The sequence below is a fragment of the Bison bison genome, unplaced genomic scaffold, assembly GCF_000754665.1.
Source record: "Bison bison bison isolate TAMUID 2011002044 unplaced genomic scaffold, Bison_UMD1.0 scf7180017864048, whole genome shotgun sequence".
In the NCBI taxonomy this organism is placed as follows: Eukaryota; Metazoa; Chordata; class Mammalia; order Artiodactyla; family Bovidae; genus Bison; species Bison bison.
In genome coordinates, this window is record NW_011494620.1 from 4,970,375 (window position 1) to 4,991,308 (window position 20,934).

General features: G+C 45.4%; 1 protein-coding gene across 2 annotated transcripts in view; it reads right to left on the reverse strand.

The window, feature by feature from the left end:
* Window positions 1–6,655: 6,655 nt before the first annotated feature.
* The window catches only part of WDFY2 (WD repeat and FYVE domain containing 2), a 157,952-nt gene continuing 143,673 nt past the window's right edge, over window positions 6,656–20,934 (reverse strand). For both annotated transcript variants that reach the window (XM_010835670.1, XM_010835671.1), the window contains exons 8-12: window positions 17,033–17,138; window positions 12,069–12,170; window positions 11,077–11,207; window positions 8,930–9,038; window positions 6,656–7,561 (exon numbers count right to left, since the gene is read on the reverse strand). In XM_010835670.1, coding sequence (XP_010833972.1) covers window positions 7,532–7,561; window positions 8,930–9,038; window positions 11,077–11,207; window positions 12,069–12,170; window positions 17,033–17,138 — 478 coding nt within the window. In that variant the 3' untranslated portion in view covers window positions 6,656–7,531. The remainder of the gene's footprint in view (window positions 7,562–8,929; window positions 9,039–11,076; window positions 11,208–12,068; window positions 12,171–17,032; window positions 17,139–20,934) is intronic.

The window sequence follows — 20,934 nt, forward strand, 5'->3', positions numbered from 1 at the left end:
TTTTTTTTTTTTTTTTTTGGTCAGCGGGGGCAGGCTATGCCGCATGGCCTGTGGGATCTGTTCCCAGACCAGGGATCAAACCCACACCCCCTGCATTGGAAGCTTGGTGTCTTAACCATTGGACCACCAGGGAAGTCCTGGATCTCATGAGTTTTTATAGAGGCCTTTCCTGGCTATATTTTTTCCTGAGTCCTCTTTCACTTCATTTGGAAAGCTTATCAACCACACTTAAAGCAGCCTTATGTGGGCTTCTCTCGTTACTCTGGTGGTAAAGAATCTGCCTGCAATGCAGGAGACCCGGGTTCAATCCCTGGGTTGGGAAGATCCCCTGGAGAAGGAAATGGCAACCCACTCCAGTATTCTTGCCTGGAGAATCCCATGGACAGAGGAGCCTGGTGGGTACAGTCCAAGGAGTCGCAGAGAATTGGACACAACTGAGTGACTTTCACTTTTTTCTCACTATGTGAAAGATAAAAAGGACCACTCAGCCAGCCCTGGTGAATACCGACGCAGGGCTGCTGGGGTGCATGTGATCACAGGGTACAGCTCGACAACAATAACATGACCACAGGAAGGTTTCCACAGAGATTTATTTTAAACCGTGGCGGTAGCTTGCATTGGGTCTTGACACAGGTCATGGCTACACACACATTTTGGTTAGAGGGAAGCACAGAGGGAAAGTGAGCAGAGTTCAGGAACATTCACAACATTCAGCAGACATTTAACGTTGTGGGAAATCCTGGCTCATTCCCACCTAGTCACATTCAGGAAGTCAATGTCAAGACTGCTTGGTCTGGTTGGTGGAATCTGGTGGTAGAGGGCGTGGCAATGCCAGCGGGGTTCAGCTAGAACCACATTTGAGAAACCTCTTCCAGCTTTGGGCTTATGACATTCTCAGCCTGACCCCTTTCTCATTTCATAAAGAAAGACAAGACATTTTGTAAAGCAACATGCCGTGGCAGCCAGGTTCCGACTGGGCTGCAGGCTGATGGGCATGCAGGGTGGAAGCATCCTTGTCCCTGGTTATGGAGTCAGTGGGAGGCAGGCACGAATGTGGGGCTAGCACCTTCCCAGTTGTCCAGTTAGTAACAGTTTTTGTACTTTTCATGTATTTTCTTCTGCAAAATGACAGTACATTGAAAAAAAAAAAAGGCAGATGGCGTAAAACACAAATATGTAAGTATACATCGGTAACCAGCGACACAAGTATTTTGGTCCATACTTCATATGCTACTAACATAAGGCGGCCATCCATTTAAATGAAGGGAAGAGTGTTTTTAAGAGAAATACTTCTTTCAAACCATTTCCCATTTTTGTGTTACAGTTTACTCTCTCATGCTTCCCAGAGAACCAAGATGGGGCCGGGGGGTGTATGGGGAGGAGAAAGGATCCTAAATATCAAGGTTGCATTCCAAATCTAACCTTTAAGCCAACCTGCAATTATTCCCTTTCTCTCCCAAGAAAGTCAGATACACTTGGATCCACAGAGGTGAACATTCTGAGGTATCTGTTTTTAATGAGATGGTACCATGATTGACCTCTGCCTTCTCCAACCTTTTTCAAACCTCCTGGGCTCTAGATGGGAAAATACAGGCAGCGGTTTACTTGATGTGACACCAGACAAAGGCAGTGGGGCACACTCCCATTTACCTGAGTTAAGTCAGCCACGAGCAGGCAGGTCACTGGTAATGGTCAGGTTAGTCCAGTGAGTAACAACAGTCATAGAATCGTAGCATCACAGATTGGAAGGGATCTTAAGCATGATTATCGAATTCAACTTTTCCTCAAGGCTTTTAATCTCCTTTCCACATCTTTTCCACTATAAATAGACAAGGGGCTATGGACTTGCTGTTCAAAAATTCCCTGGCTTAACAAACACAACGGAGGAATCCCCTTCCAGTGCTGGACAGATCTAATTTTACACCCTGCTTTCTTGTGTTAGGCCCAGACAGGCTTCTCCGTGAAAGGGATAAATTTGAAAGGCAAAATGACAAACTAAAAACCTAAGGGTTGGTGTGTATCTAGTTCTTGATGGTCAAGTTGAGTTCAAGTTTAAAAACGAACATAGATGTTCCTGAATTAAGTTACAGACATGCGATACTTGGGCACTGGAGGAAAAAGGCCCGTGGGTGCAGTACAAGTACCAGGAAGGACCGAGGCCCACCGTGGGTTGGGGAGGCCCCGGGCTCTGCACAGCTGGGTCTACAGAGCCCTTTTACAGTCACTGAATTGAGAAAAATGTTCCCTTCCCTTGGCGAGTGCCCCTGCCGTGAGCATTTATCACATTTACCACACTGTACTGAGACGACCCACTGCTGCAGGAGCGATGGAAGGCCAGAGGCAAATGTGGACAGCAGTGGCCTGCTTGCTCACGGAGAGATCACATGTGGGCGTGGCCTCTGCTGTCCAGAATGGCCTCCTCCACAGGTCAAGGGCTGTCCTTTTTCAAAGGACAGCAGCCAGGGAATAATGGGATTCGTATGTTGTAAGCTCATCTAGGGACTTCCCAGGTGGCACAGTGATAAAGAATCTGCTGGACAATGGAGGAGATGTAAGAGACTTGGGGTTGATCCCTGGGTGGAGAGGGAGCCCTGCAGAAGGTAGTAGCAACCCACTGTGGTATTCTTGCCTGGAGAATCCCATGGACAGAGGAGGCTGGCGGGCTACAGTCTATGGGGTCGCAAAGAGTGGGACATGACTTAGCGACTGAGCTCACAAGCTCGTCCAGACCAAAACCAGGCAAGCAGTGGTCTCCAGCCCCACTTCATGGCCTCCGGTGAGTGGCTGTGCCCCCACAACAAAGTTCAAAAATTAGTTAACCAGGGGTCCTTTTTAAGATAATTCCAGGTGTTTCCAAAGAAAAAGTAACTTTGATACTGGCCTCAGCTGCGGGAGGACTGGACTCGTCTGGCAAGCCTCTGGGTAAAGGTGCTTGGTGAACTGTGGGCTGCCTCCCTCCCCCTGCGGCCATGAGCATCCATCTGATAGTGATGAGAGGACCGCAGGCTCCAGGACTGCAGCTGCACACACGCTACTCTGGAGCTCCAACCACAGGTGGGACCCCAATGCCAGGCTGGTGCAGGTCTTGGGCCTTTGCTGGCACTGCTTCCACAGCCTGGAAACTCAGGTACTTCCTCAGCTCACTCCAACTCTTCATTTAACTCTCAGCTCTGGAGTCCTTTCCTCTGGGTTCTCCCCTCCCCTGTGGGTGCACGAGCACCTGTGTATCCTGGGACGGGACCCCACGCCCTCTGTCACCAGAGTCACCACGTGGCACAGAAATGAGCCACAGCAAAGACATGAAACCAGTCAATCCTAAAGGAAATCAGTTCTGAATATTCATCGGAAGGACTGATGCTAAAGCTGAAGCTCCAATACTTTGGCCACCTGATGCAGAGAGTTGACTCACTGGAAAAGACCCTGATGCTGGGAAAGATTGAGGCAGGAGGAGAAGGGGATGGTAGAGGATGAGACGGTTGGATGGCATCACTGACTCCATGGATGTAAGTTTGAGCAAGCTCCAGGAGTTGGTGATGGACAGGGAAGCCTGGCATGCTGCAGTCCAGGGGTTGCAAAGAGTCGGACACAACTGAGCGACTGAACACCAACTCGTCTGTGTGGCCCCTGCCCAAGCCACAGAATGGACCTCCTGACCCCAGGCCTGGTTCAAAGGCTGGTGTGTGGTGGACACTCAGCAAAGGGCTGGACTATGAGAGTTAGGAGACTCAAGGGTGATATAGATCCCTCGGTGCTCAGGATGGACTTAATCTCTGTGTTTCCCTGTCATGTTGATAGATAGCCACCCTCACATCCAGAAAAATGTGACTTGACTTTGTTCTAGAGGAGAAAGAAAATGCCAAAAGCATTGGCAAAATGTTTTTTCATTTTAAAACACAAATCTTAGTGGACAAGGTCACTTAGAATTAAACTACTGTGAAAAGGCAAAACCAAAGGGATCTCATTTAATGGATATTTATGTCTGGTAACTTTGATACATAGTTCAGACTGAGACCCTTGCTTAAAAGGTAAAATCCAGGCTTTAAAATTTGATTAATGTCAAGCAAAAATAAATTCGGCTTTTGAAAAAATGAGTATCAAAAATAGGAAAAGGAGGTATTTCATGGGAAGGGCGATGAGGACACTCGCCAGGGCCCCCTGCAGGCAGAGGGCAAGATGCAGTTTCAGTGCCCTTGATCCCACTTAAACTGAGAGGCTGGCGAGGTCAGAGGGGCGAACGCAGGAAGTGGGTTAGGCTGATGGAGGCCTGCAGTGACTACCTTGCTGCACAAGCCCACCCATTCGGAGCCACAGGAGGTATCAGATTTGCCTGCGGCGAGAGGACCAGACCCAGTTCTGAGGGCTCCCTGCCTTGAGCCTCGAAGTCATTCCTCGCACTCACGCTATTAAGAGTTCACGTTCAAAAGAAACTGTTCTTCCAAAATTCTTATAGATTCCCCTTGCCGATACCTCAACTATATCTAACTGCTTGGTGTGACTGTGCTTGGAACATTCTAGAGGCCTGAAGAGTCCCTTCCAGTTCTGTGATTTTACGATTCTTTGCATAACATTCAAACAATCCAGTGAGAAACACACCATGGTTGACTGACCTCATTAAAAAAAAAAGACACATGACTCCAAGTACTTCATCTAAAACCACTTGTGCTGTTGTGGAGACAACCCAGGCAGCAAAAGGGTCCAGGAACGTCATTTCTCTGGAGAGACGGAGCATGGGATTGGTCCTGCCCCACCAAATAAAAGGCACAAGCATGTATGTACGGGGTGCCACTTCCCAGCATTGATCGAGTTAGGCTTGACTTGCCAGAGCTTCTGTGTGTTGAAGCAATAGAGCAGAAAGAAAAATTATATATATATATAAAGTGCAATTCCAGTGGGGTAAAACAAGAACGATGAAAGTTAACCCAGACAGGAGACAAGCCAAGCGCTGGTGCCAGCTTTTGCTCCTAATGAATGAAGCCTCTATTCCATAAAATGCTTGGAAGGCACCCCAACACCAACACATATCGATGAGTTACACAAATGGTGGTGGGAATGTAATACTCCAGGATTCACAGTATTATAAACACACACAGTTGGCATGCTAAGTGCTTCTCACCGAACTAAAGCACCTACACGGATGAGGAGAAATGAAAGAGCAGAGCAATGGGTACCTTGACGCGTCTGTGGTCGCTGGCCGCGACGCTCACCACCAGGAGGTGTGGCCGCTGGTCTCCGCCTCTGAGCGGCTCGTGGGCTGGGGACACAGCCTTGCTGGGAGGGAGGCGGGTGGACTGAAGGGCGGGCTCACAGACCAGAGTGATCACAGGCTCACATGTGACCCAACGGGGACAATCAGCTTCCCTGGCGTGATCCGAGCTCATCTCGACCCAACTCGGAACCACGTCGGGTCTCCTGGGCACCTGACCCACTGCCTCCCTGACACTGTTTGCCTCTCTGTATTCGGGCCATGCTCAAAGGAAGGGAGAGGACAGCCATTCATTTCTACTACTCATGTCTACCACATCGTTCTTTATTATGTACAACTCCGTAAGTGGCTCCAGGTTCTAGCAGTAAACTACAAAACAGATATTTGAATATTTTAAATTGAATTCCCTTTTTAAAGCTCTCTCACAACCATGCAGAAGAGACTCAGGTGAGTTATAATGGCTTTCACTGATGGCCAGCAAGGGCAGGGTGGAAGGGGCAGCTCAGTGGCAAGTGGTAACTGCTGCTGGATGGTGTGTCTGTGTCCACAGCCTCAGAGTATGGTCACATGGGCTGATCTGCCCTGATTTCCCAGGTCATGGCTGTCCTGCACCACGGCTGCACGGGGCATACCCACTGTCCTGTGCCCCAAAGCTGCAGCAGCAGAACCATCTCGAGGAGGTCTGTCACCAGGAAGCACAGCTGGTCGGTGTTGGGGTGGCGGTGAGGGGGCGGTTATCCAAGTCTGGCTGGGAGTCCTTCTCCCAGTTAGAAAAGTAATAAATGATCGTGAGGGGAGAAACTACAACCACCCTCAATTGTCAAGTCAGCAGAGAACAAGACCCTGCGGAGGTAGGGCTCACATAGGGAAGGGCAAGTCATTGGCCTGTGGATCTGCAAGGCTTTGTGCAACCGTGTGAACCCCAAGGACTCAGGGGTCCCCTGATGCTCCTGACGGGTGAGGGATGAATGAGGTGGTCCAGGTAAAGTGCCGAGAAGGAGGTGGGCACAAAGCACACGCCTGCTGCTCATTTAAATTCTACTTTTACAGGTTGCAAACAAGTAGCCAAATGGGGTCTCTACACACAAGAATATCTCAGTTTATCAAGTTGATTGGATTCCCTTAAAATCAGGGTTATTCAGGTTCATTTCCTAAAGCCTCCCATCCCCCTCTTTTCTGTACATTCCCAACTGGAACACACAGCATGAGCTGTAGGCCTGAGTACCTTTTATGTCTCAGATCACACAGTTGGAGTATTAAAGCGTGCAAAGTGTTCTGATAAAATACACGAAGATAAAAATCTTTAAATATCTGGTTTTGAAAGGGGAAGCAAATACAGACAGTGAGGGATAAAGCAGCATACAACCTCACAGCAATGAACATGTTCAAGTTCAGAGGTGATATCACACAGAACCACAGATCTTAAAGACACTATTCTTGAAGGACACAGGGTTTTGTTGTTTCGTTTTGCTTGTTTTTAATATCAAGAGCAAAGGAGAGCTGTGTCAATAAAACTAAAACCCAAAAGGCTCAGAAAGCTCCCACTGAGTTAGAAAGGATCCAGGCACTGAGAGTTGAAGGTCTGAGTTTGATAATCTACTTCTGTGGCTAAGAGTGGCTTTCTCACAGCAATTTTTTTTTTCTTTTTTTAATGTGGGAAAGAGAAAAACTGAGGCAGAAACATAAGGTCATTTCCTCTCTTGTAAGATCTAGACATTACAAATGGATCATCCTTCGGGCAATTTAAGAAATCAGCTGGGAAAACCACAAGGATGGTTTTCCAGATCTCTCAACGGAGGGGGACTCCTACGAAAGTAGACACACTGCAAATAAATTGTGAATATGTTCACTCTGGGGAACAGTGGAGGAAGCTGAGTTGGGGGAAGACACAGACCACGGGATATGTGCCCAAGGGAGAGGATCACGGAAACTACTTCACAATGACCCCAAGTACCCTGAATAGTTATACACTCCTCATTTCTCCGACACACAAAGAAACAGCTAAAACCAAGTGTCAACAAATATAAAACTGAAAACACCCCATACTGAGTTTTCGGTATACTCAAAACAAGGGAGCAGAGCCAGACTGTATAAACCATTTGTTAAAAAAATATCCTCTTTTTATATTGTATGAACAAGTTGAAAGAGTTCCCTCACAAGAGCTCACTGACCGCTCACCGCCACGTGTGCAGGCGATGCGCAAGCTCAGCTCAGCTTTTCGGCTTCTCTCCCACCACTCGCACATCTGCTTTACTGCTCCAGTCGTGATTGGGGTTAGAACAACCGTTTCTTGAGTAAATTCTGTCTTTCTGGTGCCTGGAAGGGGCATCAAGACACGACTGGGGTCATATCCCACAACTGTAAAAAGAAAAAGATCCCTGATGAACACCTGGAGAAGGCAACGGCAACCCACTTCCGTATTCTTGCCTGGAAAATCCCCCGCACAGAGGAGCCTGGTGGGCTACAGTCCATGGGGTAGTTGCAAAGAGTGGGACACGACTGAGCAACTGAGCGCTGATGAACTACCATTCAACTGGGTTGAGAAGCCATATAACGTGTATAAGGAGTCCTTAAAATTGAATTCAAGTGCATTTTTTAACTTAACAAGGAACTGAGTACTATATGAGCATCATGGATAAATCTATACAGTAGTACTTATCCATCAAAAAGTTCAACATAATCCTCAAGAAAAGGACAAAGGCAGCTGGAAGTTTTAACCCAGCTGATGGAGAATAAAGGCAGATGAGATTTATTCAAGGAAGAAGGGAAGTAACACTATAAGGCAACAAATGGGTAGCCAGATGTGTCCTTTCTGTATCTCATCTCATCTTCCAAACAGTTCTACGAGATGTCTCGATTTCAAAAATAAAGGAAGCGAGATGCCCAGAATTTACTTAGGACTGGTGGCTTCCAAAGAGGGTTATTCTAACCACCTTATCCTGCAGTTGCCTCCACGAAGGAACCAGAAGAGCCCAGGAAGTTGGGCTCAGTGAACCCAGGCGAGCCTCTGCCACTGGGAGCCTCAGAGAATGACGTGGGCATGGCCTCTTTAGTCCTGGGCTTTGGCTCGGGCAGGGAATCCACATGGCCTAGCACAATTCTTAGAGAGGCTCTGGAGGACTGCTTCTGGATTAACTGATCTCACTGGGAAAAGATCTTGTTTATTACTTTTTGCCTTATCCAATGCTCGGCTCAAAATCTTCTGTCCTCACAAAGCCAAGGCCAGCAGCACCATCTTCCTCCCCTGAACTCTCCCAGTAACCCTTGTCCGTTTTACTCTTTTGGCTGCTGAACATGTTAATAATTGTTAATAATAATTAATATGTTAATAACATGTTAATAATAATTAACTGTCTTCTTAAGAGTATGTCCCCAGGAGACTAGCGGCTCCTTTCAGGGGAGGGCCAGGTCTCATTTTGGCGTGTATAGCCAGTGACTGTACATGGCGTGTAACAGGTTCTCAAAGATGCTCATTGCTCAGGGTAAGCTTTAAGAGAAAGTTTCTGAGCTCACCTCACATAGTCTTGATGCTTCTGTACATTTACTTAGGGCCAAAGATGGAAATGGACTGACTCAGTGGTCATGAGTTTGAGCAAGCCCTGGGGGATGGTGAAGGACAGGGAAGCCTGGTGTGCTGCAGTCCCCTGGGTCCCAAACAGTTGAACACAACTGAGTGACTGAACAAGGACAAAGACAGCAAGCTTCGAAAATACGATGGCGTCCCACCTTAATAACCTTGTCAGTTCCCGAAGTCAGTAACCATCCTCTGGTCGCATCAAAGTGCACGTGCACGATGTTATGTTTACTGTCGTGGAAGGTCGCGGTGGGCGCACGTCTGGAGGGAGCAAAGGAAGTTTCCAGAAGTGAAAGGCAGAGTATATACATGAAGAAGATCTAGAGTGACAGTAAGCTCTAATTTTTAGCCAAATGGCTCAAACGACCTCACGGTTAGAGATGCTCCTCAGAACTACTTTTATTCCCTGGGGATGAAAAGAATGAAAGGATTCTTAGACGGTCCAAAATGGTCAAGAGATGTTGAAGTTTCTTTAGAAACTTTCTGGAGAAATTTGTTGCTCTGACTGAGTCTGTGAGATTCTCCACCCGTGCTGTTAACAAATCTTTAAAATAACCCACTGTGCTTTTGCTAAGTTTGATCTCAGAAGGACTTGCTGATAAAAGTCTACTTTGGTCTATTTCATTTTTAAAAAAGCACATTTGTTAAAATGCCTAAGACACTACCACTTTCATCTAAGGGCTATTTATTTTTTCTCCTCTTTACCCTGGTATAAGTGCAGACTTGGGTTTTTCTGTGGCATTCTAATGCTTTAACAAGTAAAACAATACATAAACAAACACTGCTACTTGCTTTTTATTTTTTCAAGCCTTGCATTTTTTTAGTAAGAAGGCTGCTAACTGCCTAGATGCTCTAGAGGCAATGCAAAATGTACCCATGGGGAAGAGGCAGAAGAACCAGTGGTGTGGGACAGCAACATAGGGGATTAGGCTGCAGTTTTCTAATCATGTTTCAAGTTCCCACTCCTCAGCAGTGGGCTCTCTGAGACAGCTGTTAATTGCTCAATCTGGAGAACAGATCTTCAGTACCCTAAAAATGATGATTGCTTTAAAATATTTAGAACTAAAGAATTAGGTTTAATCTGTAGTCACTTAGACCCTCTGAATCTGTGTCTTTAATGAAGAATTCAACAGGAATATCCCTAAAGTCTCTCGCAGCTCCCTAATTTAATGAGAAGCACTCTTTTATTAATTTCATCACATATGATGAGCAGAAAATAATCAGTGAACATAAGTGCTTACTTATGCAAGGGCATCTTAATTTATATTTGCTGTGATTAAATATGAATAAAAAACATTTCCATTAACATGAGGGTTATCTGCAAAAGAATGTTTTGTTTTATTAACTTGCCAAGAATTTCCTCTAAATGCTGACCTCCTTGAGTGCATCTGAAATATGTTTCTATTTATATGCAGCTTTTAGGACATCCATCTAGTACTTAAAATGATTTTACTACATTATATGGGGGCGGGGGTGGTGGTGGCGGCGGTGAGAATTGGACAGACAAGTCCCCTATGAGATTCTAATTCACTAAAAGGGACACTTGGTGAAGAACACTCTGTTTACATGGAAGGTAGTTTGCAACAGCTAACATTAAAAAGATAACATGGAGTCTTTCCTGGTAGTCCAGTGGTTAAAAATCTGAGCATCCAATGGGAGAGGTGAGGGTTCGATACTTGGTTGGGAAACTAATAACCCAAGTGCTGTGCAGCATGGCCAAGAAAATTTTTTAAATGTTAAAGAAAGAAAAGAAAAAGGCAACATGGATCTGCACCCCCCATCCCCCACGAAAAAAAAAAGCACTGTAATCTCAGGTTCTGGGTTATTGGGCAAGGCCAACCAGCAAGATTCAGCAGCTGGGCAACTGGTGGTACAAGACTCTGAGGAGAAGAGACTTGGCTTTTTCTGGAAAATAAAACCTCTGGGGCCCGTGGGCTTATTCGCTCCTGCAAAGATACCAGCTCCGGCTAACAGTGAAGCTCAGGCTCCTGTATTCCCGGGCAATTCTCCAGTAAATGAGCAGGCAGAGGATTTCCTCCAAGAACATCTATTTTCAATGCACACACCCCTGGGATTGACAACAGCACAGAGATGATTTCTCAGCGCTGCACTCTCAACTCCTGCCTCACAAGGGGACACCACCTCCTCATGGAAAGGAGGGCTTTGCCCACCTGCCACGGTCCATACTGGAAACCACCAGAAACCAGGGTGCCATTATTCATGGCTGCGGGGCTCGGTACAGCGTTCGGGTTGCCCTCGTCCCTTAACCTTGACAATTCCGCAGGCTGCTGTGACTTACTCCTCATCTGTGATGGCCTCGTGGCAGCTGTCACACACCCTCACTTCAAACTCGAAGCCCATCAGCGGGATCGGGGAGCGCTTGGAGCTGCACTTGCCGCAGACCGCCTTCCCGCACTTGCGGCAGTGGTGCTGGAGGGAAGAGAAAACGTGCTCAACTGCGCCTGTGCGCCTCCGCTGCGCCAGGTACGCCCAGGTGTGACCCACAGCCTCCAGGTGCCGATGCTCAACGGGAGGGCCCCAGCGCGTTGGAAGCGCGTGCCAGAGGCTCTTCTTTTTGGATTCTGTTTACTCAGAATGAGGACTGTTTAGGAAGTAAATCTGATTGTGCCACGGCCCCAAGCGCCCCTTTCCCCAGTCTTGGTTCTTTCCAGTTATCATCAATGTGAACCTCCCCCAGTTGGGTTATCTTAATGGTGTCGGGTGTGCGGAGGGTTTACGGAGGAAGTTCCACCTCCAGAGATCACGCTGTTCGGTGAAGAAGAACTGGGATGAAACCAGGCTCAATTCACTGTCTACATGTTGGCCGTGCTCAAGCTGGGTGGACTGGCATTTGATTTCCCCGGGGGGCAGACCAAACCCAACCATAGAATCAGGCTGAAAATGCTGTCTTATAAGTAGATCTAAATAACTAAAACTAAGATGGAAGGAACGAAAGTGAAATTAAAGAGAAATAAGTATCACTTACATAATTTCATGGTTTGGTACCATTTGAGCTAAGCTCGGCCCCTCTAATTTTAAGGTATATTTCACTAGATGCCACTAGAATTCTAAAATCATATCACTTAACTACTGGGAACAAGTCACTACAGAAACTAAATCCAGTAGGAATGAGCTTCAGTAGAGAAAGGGAATAAATTCAGCAGAAAGTGACTCCAAGAGAATAACTTACCCCCATCACAGCTCCCACCCAGGGGTGTTATTTCTTCCAAGATCACAAGGTAAAGTTATTTCTAGGTGATAACGTTTTGATGAAGCAAGCATATCACCCACCTGTCTCAGGCCGATTTTCTTATTGTCCCACATTTGCTTGAAGTTCCAGAAAAAAGGCTGATCGCACTTCTGGCAGGAATCACTGTCCAACCATTCAGGGGTCTTGCCAAACAAAGCACACAACAGATGACAGTGAGAAGCAGTGAGGATCGCGGAAGCATCGACACTGCTGAAACTTACACAGTCAGGATGTGTCTCTAAGAAACACATGTGATTTCTCAATCATTTAAAAAATATTTACTGAATGCCTCGTGACGTGTCAGGTCCTGGGGATGTAGTGGGGAAGAAAAAGAATTTAACATCATGGAGCTTATAATTTATCAGGGAAGATGAAACATGATAATCATATTAATAGTAGTTAATTTCCCTGGTGGCTCAGACTGTAAAGCGTCTGCCTATAATGCGGGAGATCCGGGTTCAATCCCTGGGTTGGGAAGATCTCCTGGAGAAGAAAATGGCAACCCACTCCAGTACTCTTGCCTGGAAAATCCCATGGATGGAGAAGCCTGGTAGGCTACAGTCCATGGGGTTGCAAAGAGTTGGACACGACTGAGCGACTTCACTTTCACTTTCATTATGTGAAACAGTAGAAGGATCAAAGGTCAGAGACAGAGAAGCACAGAGTGCTATGAGAACAGGATGATCTAGGCTGGGGTTCAGGACTTGTCTCTGACAAATGATAACAAGCTGAGATCTGGGGATGGATGACAGGAGGCCAGGCACACGGGGCTGAAAGAGGGCAGGGCTGAGAGAAGGGCAGGATGGCTGGAGCGCAGTGTAGGGGTGAGGAGAGAAGGGCTGGGGGTGGGAGAGGGTGTAAAGGGCTGAGGCTGGAGGGGTTGGATGTAGAGGCCACACCACAGACAGCTATGTTGGTTTAGGACTTTATCTCACAGTCTCTGATCATATGCAATTATCTCATACTCTGATCATACACAATTATATTCTCTCTGTGTACAATTATATACATCTGCTTATTACACTGGCATGCAGCTACATGTGCTGGGGGGACAGGACCCGACCACAGTGGGAACTCAAAAAGCACTAGCCCACTGTCATGTCGGAGTCAGCAGGGTTAGTCCATTTCCCTACCTTTATTTTTTATTTTAAAAAGAATCCTTATATTCTTTTGTCAAAATTTACTTTATTTATTTTGGGGTGCACTGGGTCTTCATTGCTTTGCACAGGCTTTCTCTAGCTGCAGCGAGCAGGGGCCGCTCTCTTGTTGCCGAGCATGGACTCTAGGGCTTCAGTAGTTGTTAACTCACCAGCCCTGCTGCTGCTAAGTCACTTCAGTCATGTCCAACTCTGTGCGACCCCACAGACCGCAGCCCACCAAGCCCCTGTCCCTGGGATTCTCCAGGCAAGAACACTGGAGTGGGTTGCCATTTCCTTCTCCAATGCATGAAAGTGAAAAGTGAAAGTGAAGTCGCTCAGTGGTGTCTGACTCTTAGCGACCCCATGGACTGCAGCCTTCCAGGCTCCTCCATCTATGGGATTTTCCAGGCAAGAGTACTGGAGAGGGGTGCCATTGCCTTCTCCACACCAGCCCTAGAGCGCAGACTCAATAGTTGTGGTGCACAGGCTTAGTCGCCCCATGGCACGTGGAATCTTCCAGGACCAGGAACTGAACCTGGGGAAGTTCTCCCCTAGCTTTAAGCAGAAACAAACCTAAAGCTATATATTTTCTCAGGAGGAAAAAAAGAAAGCAAAAAGGTGACACTTTAAGAAAGTTTATTTATTAAAACTGAGGAAAAGGGACTTCCCTGGTGGTCCAGTAGTTAAGACTATGAGCTTCCAATGCAGTGGGCCTGAGTCATATCCCTGATAGGGAAGTAAGATGCCACAAGCTGTACCGCATGACCGAAAAAATTAAAAATGCAGAGTGCAATGACAAGGATACAGAAAGAATGATAATACATTAAAAAAAAAAAAAAAAAAACCTGAGGGAAAGAAGTAAGTTTCAACTTGCTTGTTAATTTTCATGCCCTAATTCATGTAAAGACAGATCAATAAAATAATACAAAGTTTCTTAGCTGAAGACAACAGTTTACCCCTAAAAGACTTATCTATATTGTGATTTTTCAGAACAGTTATGATGTAGGAAAATAAGGAAGATTTACAAAACACACACACACACCCATATTTTACAAGGAAGCATGCAGGTTTAGGATGTGTATAAAATATGTTAGTGGGTGTCTAAGAGGAGGGAGCTGAGAGTAGGGCTCTGAAAAGGGGGGGAAAATCAGCATGTGTAATATGATTCTCTTTTTCGTCAAAAAAAGAAAAATCTAACATGTGTATCTGCAGAGAAAAATGTAAGAAGGGATGTTTGCCAGTATGTGAAGAGTGATATTTCTGGGTGGTGATATCATGGATGGGCTTCCCCAGTGGCCAAGCCGTAAAGAATCCACTAGATTCTTCAGTCCCTGGGTGGGGAAGATTCCCTGGAGAAGGAAATGGCAACCCACTCCAGTGTTCTTGCCCGGGAAATCCCATGGACAGAGGAGCCCGGGCAGGTTACAGTCCATGGGGTTGCAATAGCATGGGATATGACTTAGCGACTCAGCAGCAACCCTGAGTAACTGACATTCTCTTTGTTAACGAGCACTGTAATTTTTCTACAAAGAACGTGTATTATATATACTTAAAAAATAATAAAATTGTAAAAAAATCAGATTTTGTTAAATGTATAAACACACGTTTAACCTACATCAAGATGTCAAACAGATCTGTGTTCAGCCACTCAAGGCCTTCTCCCACCTGCCCGCCCTCAGGGCCGCCACCCCATCCGCTCTGCGTCCATTGCTCTGCATGTGACCACTCCTGTGTTTCGTCTTGGTCAGAGTGCTCTCTCTCTCTCGCCACAACCCTTCGCTGGGTGAGCCGATGGTGACAAGCCCCAGCTCTGATGCTCTATCAACTGTGATTGATTTATTTATACCATCGAATCGTTTTCGGAAGCTTTCCCCTCCACGTCTTTTCTTCCAGAAAGGCTACCAGCCCTTCGGGTCAGGGACAGCTTCATTACATCTCAGGCTTCCCGAGCTGGGCGCCGCACGGCACCTGCCACAGGTAGGCAGCCCCACGGACACACCTGGGAGGCTGCACGCTTATCATATATGACACTCGCGAAAGATGGATGCGACCATCACCACGGCTCAGTTAGAGCTTTAAATCACTCAAGAAGATTTACAATAGTCAACAAGTACCAAGTGCCCGTATATCTGCATGTCAAAAGGCATCACTGGAGCAAGATGGCTCCAAGGACTGCCCACCGACCGACCGCCTGGTTTCCTTCTCTGGAGAGTGCACTGGTATCCTCCTTGGACTTCTGTCTACCGAGGGCAGAGGCTGTGTGCACACAGGGAAACGAGCCCAGCGGCTCCCCTTCCCGGGTCTGGTCAGTCAGGCCTGGGAAGAAGCCTGGGCACACCGGGCGTGACTGTCCCTCACCCAAAGCAGGCCGCCATGCACCTGGCCGGCACACGCTGTCTTTATGCCAATAGGGCCAGATTGTATTTTCAAAAGCAATAATCCACTATTCCTCACTTCCTGACTGAAAGGATCATTTTAATTAGTTACTAATAGAACTCCTGTGGATTTACAGTTTGAGCAAATCAAACTTTAATCTTCTTAAGCATTTAATTACTGGCATTTGAAAGGCACAGCATTGTGGGTAACGGCAATGACTCTCTTGAAATGAGACTGGGGTGAGGCTGTGGAAAGAAGTTGGGAAATGGCCTTTGTTTAATTTTTAAAGTGTTGCTCTTCTAATTCTTGTATCCTTTGAGGACACAGATTAGAACACACATGGTCAAAGGGAAAATTTACCCAGCATTAATCTAGGGAAATGAGAAAATGGTTAACTTCAAAGTACTTGTCAAAGGGGATGTTCAGTAAACAAACCAGCTGTTATGATGCTGAACGATGAAAAAGCAAATTCATCGAAAAAAGAATGTTATGGTTAAATTGGCAAAATTTATGTTCTGTAAATTTTATCTCAATAAAAAATTGTGTAAATAGTAAATGAAAAAAAGAAAAAAGAATGTTACAACAAAACTTAAATAAATGCTTAAAAATGACAAATTTTTATAAATAAAAAATATTTATATCTGGAGAACTGTTTAGAATATGACTCATAAACACAAAAAATTATTTCTAATATTTCTATTAATACCAAACTAGGATTCTTCATCAAATACCACTTCTCACACACCAGCCGCCATTTCCCCCAATAACATAAAGGGCCAAGTTGTCTGCTTTCATAGTGCACTTTAAGCCGAACGGCTGTAATTACCTGAAAATAAATGTTTCTTCTCCTCTGAACTTGTAAATCATGCAACAGATTTGAAGTCTAAACAGCTTAGTCTCAGCCTCCTTACGAATCTCCACTGCATGAGTATTATGTGCAACTTTGTGAGGGGCTTATAAAAGGAAGCTCCTTTCATACTAGAATTGTATTTTATTTTACTATTATTGTTTTTCTGATTTTCTGACATAACATGTCTTCTTTTCATGGTTTTCTCAAAGAAAAAAGTGGGCTTCCCTGGTGGTTCAGTGGTAAAGAATCTGCCTGCCCATGCAGGAGACAGGGGTTCGATCCCTGGTCTAGGAACATCCCACATGCGGCACAGCAACTAAGCCCCTGTGTGCACCACAACCGCTGAGCCTGTGCTCTAGAGCCCGAGTCCCGCAACTACCAAAGCCTGAGTGCCCTATAGCCCACGCTCCACAAAAGAAGCCGCTGCAATGAGAAGCCCGCGCACAATAAGTAGAGAGTAGCCCCAGCTAGACGCAACTAGAGAAAAGCTTACACAGCAGCGAAGACCCAGCACAACCGGAAAAAAAAAAAGAAAGAAAGTGAGCAGGCGGGGAGGCTGAGGCGTTCCTCAGCGGAGTCGGAGGTGCAGAGCCCAGCCTGGTGGCCATGGAAGGGTGGCTCGAGCCTTCTGTGAACCTACCTCCTGCCTCTCCACGTCCATGTTCCAGACCACGATCCCACCGTCACCACCACAGGAGATGAGCTGCCGCGTGTGCTGTGCATAGGACAGGGCCTGGACTTTGTCACTGCCGAAGAAGCAAGAAGAGTCAGTGACCGTTCCGAGGGCAGGGAGAGCCCTGAGGGCAGGAAGCCTGGCGGTGAGTCTCGTGCAGGCTCACCCCTGAGTGGCACCCAAGAGCAGACCTTGGAGACCGGAATGGAATGGTCCACATGCTAACGCTGGGAGAGTACTTGAGATTTGCAACATTTAAAATTAGTCAAAATGCTCCTTTAATAATTAGCGATGTTGAACATCTTTTCATGTGCCTGTTGGCCATCTGTAGGTCTTCTCTGGAGAAATGCCTACTTAGGTCTTCTGCCATTTTTTGGATTGGGTTGTTTGTTTTCTGATGTTGCATTGTCTGAGGTGTTTGTATATTTGGGAAATGAAGCCTCTGTTGATTGCATCTTTTGCAAATATTTTCTCCTGTTCCATAGGTTGTGCTTTCGTTTCATTGATGGTTTCCTTTACTGTGCAAAAGCTTGTAAATTTGATTAGGTCCATTTGCTTATTTTGCTTTCATTTCTTTGGCCTTGGGACACTGACTAAGAAAATATTGCTGTGATTTATGTTCAAAGGGGCAAGTGGAGAAGGGATAAATTATGATTATGGGGTTAGCAGATACACACCACTACATATAAAATAAACAACAAGGATTTACTGTATAGCACATGGTATATATATATATACTTCTCTCGGAGAAGGCAATGGCACCCCACTCCAGTACTCTTGCCTGGAAAATCCCATGGATGGAGGAGCCTGGAAGGCTGCAGTCCATGGGGTCGCTGAGGGTCAGACACGACTGAGCGACTTCCCTTTCACTTTTCACTTTCATGCATTGGAGAAGGAAATGGCAACCCACTCCAGTGTTCTTGCCTGGAGAATCCCAGGGACGGGGGAGCCTGGTGGGCTGCCATCTATGAGGTCGCACAGAGTCGGACACGACTGAAGCGACTTAGCAGCAGCAGCAGCAATGGTTCAGTGGTAAAGAACCTGCTGGCCAACGCAGGAGATGCTGCTTTGATCCCTGGGTTGGGAAGATCCCTGGAGAAGGAAACGGCAACCCACTCCAGTATTCCTGCCAAGGAAATCTTGTGGGCAGAGGAGCCTGGTGGGCTACAGTCCATGGGGTTGCAAAAGAGTGGAACACAACTTATCGACTAAACAACAACAAATATACGTATATGTATAACTGGATCACTTTGCTGTATATCTAAAACTAACACAACATGATAAATCAACCATAGTTCGAGTTTTTAAAATGCTCATGTGAGATGCTAAGGCCCCAAGAAGAGGTGGTCTCTGTCAATTACCTACACTTAAGGAAAAAAGCTGTTGAACTACTTATAATCGTACTGGTTCCTTAATTATCAATTAAATAAAATCTGTGCCATCTGTTCATGTTATATTTGTAAGGTCATCGGGCACCTGATGGAGCCAGGTAACTGTGCTGCCTAAGACGCCAGGCGCCAGCACGGCTCCCGGGGTGAATCCACAGCAGCAACAGACTTGAGTTCACTGAGTGTCTCTCTCTAGTTCTCATGCCCTCTTCCCTCAGTTTGTGTCTTATTTTTCTTTCTGGTTCGTACATGGCTGACAAATTTTTCCCTCTTGGTGGGGAATCCAGTTTAAGGGTCTGACAATTTAGTGACCACCACCAAAAGATGACAGAGATCTACTCCACTTTGGGAGAGAAAGAATGGGGAGTCTGGCTTCTTGGCGGTTTTTGTTTGAATATTCTTCTGTTTTGAGCTCAAATTAATTGAGAATTCTGTGCTCACTGGGAAGGAGAATAACTCTGTGAAATGTGGATTGGTGATTTTGTGTGTGTGTGTGTTTGTGTTTTCTTTTGACTTGTGCCTCCAGTTGTAGGACTGAAGCTGTTAAGCTCTGTGTGCCTGTGTCTGAAATTCAGGGGGTGTTTACCTCTTGTGTATGGAACACTTTCCTATTTCTGAAGGTGCCAATAAATTAGATTATGGTACCTGTTAAATTATAAGCACTTGCTTATAAAGATAAACAAATGTTTATATAAATTGAATATTTCTGAACTTCACAGAAAATAAAGAAATTAAATCCCTAAAGCTTTAAATTTACTAGGCTTAAAAATAAAAATTATTTTACAGAAAATACTATCTAACTCAGTGATATTTTAAGACTCCCAAGTTCACAAAACTAACTCTTTGGCAAATGACTAGTGTGATGAGTTTCAAAACACAGCCATGTCTTTTTCTGGCTTTGTTAATGTTAAATATAATGCAAATGTACATTTTGCTTTACTTGGGTTGATTTCTTCTAAATTTATATAGGATAAGTGGTCAAATAAGCTAATATTATGCCTATATAATATTTAAGATTATGAAAAATAAGCATGTTCAATTAAATAATTTTTCTCATAAACTTTAGATAATAGTTATGTTTTAAGCATACCAACTTAAAGATAATTCCCAAGATCTTGGGTAATTTACAATGGAATCACAGTAAGTTGAGCTAACTGGTAAGTCACCAGACACCTACACTGGATAATTTCTTTCTTTTTAAAAAAAAATTAATCTATTTATTTTTGGCTGCATCAGGCCTTAGGGCATTCAGAATCTTTCCTTGCAGCATTAAGGCTTCTTTCTAGTTGTGGCTTGAGGGCTCAGTAGACCCTTGGCATGTGGGATCTTAGTTCCCCGACCAGGGATTGAACTCGTGTCCACTGCTTTAGAAGGTGGATTCTTAACCACTGAACCACCAGGGAAGTCTTGATCATTTCTAAATAAGTTACTGAAATTTCAACTGTACAGCATAATATTTAAGATTATATATGTTTGCTTATTTTTATGTGCTACAGAGAGACTGTAACTTAGGCACGTGTCTGCTCAGTCACGTCCAACTCTTTTTGACCCCATGGACTGTTGCCCTGCTAGGCTTCTCTGTCCATGGAATTTTCCAGGCAAGAATACTGGAGCAGGTTGCCATTTCCTACTTCCCAACCCAGGGATCGAACCCCCATCTCCTGCGTCTTTTGCATTGGCAGGGGGATTCTTTACCACTGTGCCGCCTGGGAAGCCCAACATAACGTAGATGAGTCATGTCAAATGAACATGTTCCTTTGTTTTACCATTTTAGAGGGATGTAAAAGTGACGTACATTGCAGGAGAAGCTGACGTCACATTTCATGAGCTGTGCTAAGATGCTCCCTATGATGGAAAGTTCTCAATTATCCATATCCTCTGTCCTCCCAGTCTTCTCTACAAAATAAGTTAGTTACTTTGGTTAATTACTAGAATTAAAATGGGTGACTGAGATGATGCCAGGTGCAATGATGAGAAGGAAATACAACTGTGTCTGTGTTGTAGTTTTGGGGAGGGGAAAAAACGAGAGAGTAGTTTTAAAGCAGTGGTTCTCAAACTTTTTAGTCTCAGGACCCCTTTACATTCTCAAGTCTTATTTGAGGACACCAAAGAGCTTTAGTTTAAGTGAGTGGTAACTATTAATATAAGTGGCCTGATGGTAACTATCAATATAACTGGCCACCTGATGTGAAGAGCTGACTCACTGGAAAAGACCCTGATGCTGGGAAAGATTGAGGGCAGAAGGAGAAGGGGATGACAGAGGATGAGAACCACTGCTTTAAAACTACTCTCGTTTTTTTCCCCCCCCCCAAAACTACAACACAGACACAGTTGTATTTCCTTCTCATCATTGCACCTGGCATCATCTCAGTCACCCATTTTAATTCTAGTAATTAACCAAAGTAACTAACTTATTTTGTAGAGAAGACTGGGAGGACAGAGGATATGGATAATTGAGAACTTTCCATCATAGGGAGCATC